General features: G+C 48.4%; 1 protein-coding gene across 1 annotated transcript in view; it reads right to left on the minus strand.

Annotated features, from left to right (window-relative positions):
• Nucleotides 1-1276: 1276 nt before the first annotated feature.
• Nucleotides 1277-4920, minus strand: part of Tfap2e (transcription factor AP-2 epsilon) — a 19759-nt gene continuing 16115 nt past the window's right edge. Inside the window, exons 6-8 of the mRNA XM_048782699.1 lie at nucleotides 3743-3895; nucleotides 2725-2866; nucleotides 1277-1670 (exon numbers count right to left, since the gene is read on the minus strand). Coding sequence (XP_048638656.1) covers nucleotides 1388-1670; nucleotides 2725-2866; nucleotides 3743-3895 — 578 coding nt within the window. The 3' untranslated portion in view covers nucleotides 1277-1387. The remainder of the gene's footprint in view (nucleotides 1671-2724; nucleotides 2867-3742; nucleotides 3896-4920) is intronic.

The following is a 4920-nucleotide window of genomic DNA, read 5'->3' on the forward strand; positions in this document are numbered from 1 at the left end:
AAAAAAACCAAAAAAAAAAAAAAAAAAGATGCCCAAAGAGTGAAATCCTCAAGAAAAGAGTTGAATTAGTATTGGCCTGATAATCTCAATCTCTCTCTCTCTCTCTCTCTCTCTCTCTCTCTCTCTCTCTCACACACACACACACACACACACACACACACATACACACACACAGTTACCAGCATTCACACGGACGCATACAAACCTACCACCAACAGTCATGGCAACACAGTACAGACAGCTAATAGCCAAGATGACCCATTCACCTACAGGCCAGCAAGTCACAATAATACACAAACAGTATTCACTTGACACACACAGATAGCCAGATAGATCCACATCTGGACTCCCTCTCAGAAGTATCCACACCACTCCTAATGTGTTCCCCATTAAGGACCCTTTCTTGCCCCAAGTCCTTCCTAAATCCCAGGTTCTGCCTCTACTCAGTGATCTCAAAGGAGGGAAATCCAGGCCCCAGGACTGAAGAAGGACAGGAAGGGCTTCATAGCCAAGGTCAGGTTTTATTAAGAGACTGAGGAAGCAATCTGAGAGATGGGGAGGTGTTTCAACTGTAGGGTGGAGAGAAACAGCAAATACAAAACCCTGTGATGACATCAGGGTGCCTGACATACCTTTCTTCCCTCCCAGCCCATGCACAGCTCTCTGCGAGCAAAGCACCCTCTCTGTCCTGGTCCTGATGGTCCTCTCAGAGAATGAGCAGAAAACAGTGAAATAAATCCCCAACTCACTGGGATAAGTAAGTTGTGCTCGACATTTTTAAACTTTCAAATTTAATTACATCATACATAAATAAATAGGACAAATAGCAACAGGGCTGTGACGCGCAGCCTGGATTCAAGTTCTGCAAGTTGTGCTTTGTCTTTGTTCCACTAGGGCTTCTCCTGCCTTTTGCTTCAAGAATGGAAAGGGTTCACAAAGCCCACTGGGACCTCCTTCCAGCACCTCTTTTCTGGGGTAGGAGATTCTGGGATGAGGCTTACTAGCTCTTCAGTAGCACCTCTGATTTGTTAACAATGTCCTCCAGCTATTATTAAAAAGCAGAAAACCTCGGCCCCTAGGAGCCCACTGCTGGCCAGACTCCCTAAAGGGTAGGGCTCTGCTCCTCAAGCCAGACTTTTTCATACCAATTTCCTGTCCAAGCCCTTTTTAGCAAAGGTCAGACAATTGCACACGTGAGACAGATACCTGGGCTCTTACCAACAGACCACCTCCCTTGCTCCTATCCAGAGCCCTAACTGGGGTTTCTGGATGAATGTTCTTTTTCTGGCCTGACTCTAATCCCACCTTTTAGTCCTTTCAGGGCCACCTTAGGAGCTAAGTCTCAACTCAGGGCTTGGGAGCCCCTTAGGATGAATGAGAGATTCGGTTATTTCCGATGTTTGGCATCCTTCTCTGAAGCCTTGGTTTCACCATGCCCACTGCCTACACTGGTTAGAAACATCTTGTCCAGTCCCTTGAGTGACTCCAGCAGGTAGTTCTGGAAGGCGGTGAGGGCAGCACAGATGGCAGGCCCTCCAAAGCCGTGGGTGATGAGGCTAAAGTGTGTCAGGCAACTCTGCACTCCAGGCTCCAGGATGAGTGCTGGGCGGCTGTTGCCCAATGGGGAGCGATCCTGAGCCATCAAGTCAGCAAACTCCTTGCAGATCTGCCTGGTAGGGGAAGGAAGGTCAGAAGTTAAAGGACAAGGCTCTGGGCCCAGAGAAGAATCTGTGTTCTGGGTTCTTAGATTACACAATTGCTTGCCTCTCCCAACAGTCTACAAATGATGATTATACTCATTTCACAGAAAAGAAAACCAAGGTTCAGAGAAGTAACCGAGTAGCCCAATATCATACAGCCAGTAAACAGCATGTGCTCCACGTACTGGGCTGTGCTCTCCCTGTGGATGTCCTGACCACATTCAGAGCTCAGCTCAATTTCTTTCTGCCTTATTCAGAAAACTTGCCTTGATCCTCTCAACTACCCCAAAAACCCAGTGCTTCACGGAACCTTGTCTTTTGAAATTATTAGGGAACCACAAAATTTGCCTTACACAATTGAAATATTATCTAGCAGCAGAGATTGAGGTCAGATGCTGTGCCAAGTACACTATATACATCATCTAATGATTTTTAAAACAAATCTATACCTGTCATATGGATGAGGAAACTGATTTCAGACAGGTTAGATGACCTGTCATGGGGACTGAGCTGGGATATGAGTCTAACTCCAGTCTGCAGTCATTATCCATTTCTCTGTGCACCCCATATGTGGCTCAGGCAAGAGGATCAGTCATCATTCTTCTTTGTCACCAAGAAACCCAGCCAGCATCTTAGACATTACTGGGACTCAGGAAGCACTTGGTATGTGAACTGATTCATGAATGAGGTGGAATCCACCATAGATGGGCTTTTTCCAACACAATATAAGCAGCCTCCCAGGTCTCTCCATTTGGTAATCCCATGAGTCTGGTTCTCTTCTAACTAGGTCTGAAAGTAATGAACATGGTGCCCAAATATACCCACCTGTGGTGCCAGGTATTCCTGTGCAGCATGCAGGAGGGTGCCCATGTGACCCTAAGCAGGGAGTCCAGATGTGCCTGTGTGTGGTGCAGTGTGCCACGTACGTGTACATGTGCTCACAGTTGGGCCCACTGTGCCCAGATCTGAGGTCTGTGTCTGTGCATTGCACTCCTGACAGCCTGTGTAGAGTGCTCTCACTCACTTGGCGGCCAGCAGCATGCTCTTGCGGCTGTGCAGTTCCCCCGGGTCAGCGTGCTGTCGGCACAGGTACTCAGCGGCTGCTTTGGCTGGGAACTCAGTCTCACAGACGTAGCCAAAGTCTCGAGCCAGGTGCACAGCCTCTCCTGTGGGGATCAGAGCTGTCACTACTACCAGGTGTGCCTCTGAGCCTGGAACCCAGCCTTGAACCTCTGACCCCCTGGCCAGGGGGCAACCTGCCCCATCCCACTTCTGAAGATACCAACTTCTGAAGATACCTGTCTCTGATTTCCTGCACCTGCCCAGATTTAGCCTTAATTCCATTACCCTCTCTTGGGACTACAGGGGTTGGGCCTGGAACTTCCAGAGGCAGAGCCCAGAGTCATTGACCTCCAGGGAAGAGGGCTGTCCCCCTCCCATCTACATACCACAGCCAAACACTGGCTGTGCCTTTCCCTACACACAAACGCACACACCCCCATAAGTAGCTCTCCACTGCATGTGCACACATATGCATAGATGTGCAAGGTGATATAGTGTCCCTCAGTATCCTCAAGGGACTGGTTCTAGGATTCCCTGAAAATGCCCAAATCCATGGGTGCTCAAGTCCCTTACATACAATGGCACACAGTATCTGCATCTAATCTATACACATCCTCCTGTATACTTGAAATCATCTCTAGATTGCTTGTGATAGCTAATACAAAGTAAATAGTTGTACTGTATTGTTTAAGGAATAAATGACAAGCAAAAGGTCTGTTCATGTTCACTAGAGGTAGAATATTTTCCAAACATTGTCAAACCATGGTTGGTTAAGTTCTCAGATGGAACCCGCAGATACAGAGGGCCAACTGTGCACACACATCACATACATGCCGTCTTACACATGACACAGAGATACTGCAGTGCTTACACGAATACACACATGACTAAACACACCCTCCTGCATTAGAGACAAGTCATGCCAGGTGACACAGACCTCCTCACACTCATGCTCAAGCCCACCTTCAGTTCTCACTCACCCTCCACCAATGAGGTCAGCAGTGTCACATTGGCAGCCTTCCGACGGCCAGCTGGCAGGTTGAGCCCAATCTTCTCTAGCCTTTCCCGTAGACACCGACCCCCATTCTTGGACTTGGCTCTTGATATGCAGAGAGAGAGAGACAGACACACAACTATGAAGACAAGAGAGAAGCCTGTGGGCTAAGTGGTCCTTACAGGGCCTTGTTGCCTGCACCAACCCCTGTTGAGGCTTAGGTTTGGCTTTGGAGATTCTCTAGGGTCTCTTAGCAAGATCCCAAACTCTTTCTAACTTTACTGGTTTTGCAGTCAAGATTGGCTTAGGGGGGCCCAGCACCTGGCTCCAAGATTCCCTCTCTTCTTCCCAGTCCTCGATAGCCCAGGGTGGAGAAGGACAGCATCACAGGGTCCTTTTCCCCACCTTAGCACATTTGTTGGGGATGCACAGATCCACAAGAGACACAGGGACATAGACAGGGAGACACAGGTACACACACACAGTCACTCAGGACTCAGACCCACAAACACATAGATGAGGCACATTGAGGGCCAAGAATACAGAGACACCAAGAGATACACATGCAGAGACCCAAGACAGACCCATGATAACATCAAATCAGGATCCCAGAGACATATGTACAGATACTCAGTCCCTCCAGGAAGCTCAAATTATCCAGGAATATAGAGACACCTCTACAAATGTGGTGCCCACACAGAAGTACAGGCAAGCAAACATACACAAGACTACCTGCACATGCACATACAATCACACACACACAGAATAGGACACACTCTAGGCCACACATTGCCACTTAGTAACAGGATGCTCACACTAATGGAAACATATACTTCTAGCCATCCCCTAACTCACAAACACACACCATCCTGAGACTCATCAAAACTTATAGCCCTGAAGCAGAAATACCCTTCCCAGGCACAAGGACACGCAGAGAAATACACAGCAATGAAGACAAACTGATAACTACCATGCTCCCATCCCCAGCACACATACACCAGTGAGGTCTATGCTACAGGGCCTTAGGTGCTGGGGTACCTTTTGGGGGAGGGGGGTGTAGATGACACTCTCTCTTCCCCAGACCCAGCCTCGTCCATTCTTTCCAACATGGATAAGTCCTTCATGCTTTCTCTGTGGCTGGGCTTTTTTCTACCCACCCCCCCC

The sequence above is a fragment of the Marmota marmota genome, unplaced genomic scaffold, assembly GCF_001458135.2.
Source record: "Marmota marmota marmota unplaced genomic scaffold, marMar, whole genome shotgun sequence".
In the NCBI taxonomy this organism is placed as follows: domain Eukaryota; kingdom Metazoa; phylum Chordata; class Mammalia; order Rodentia; family Sciuridae; genus Marmota; species Marmota marmota.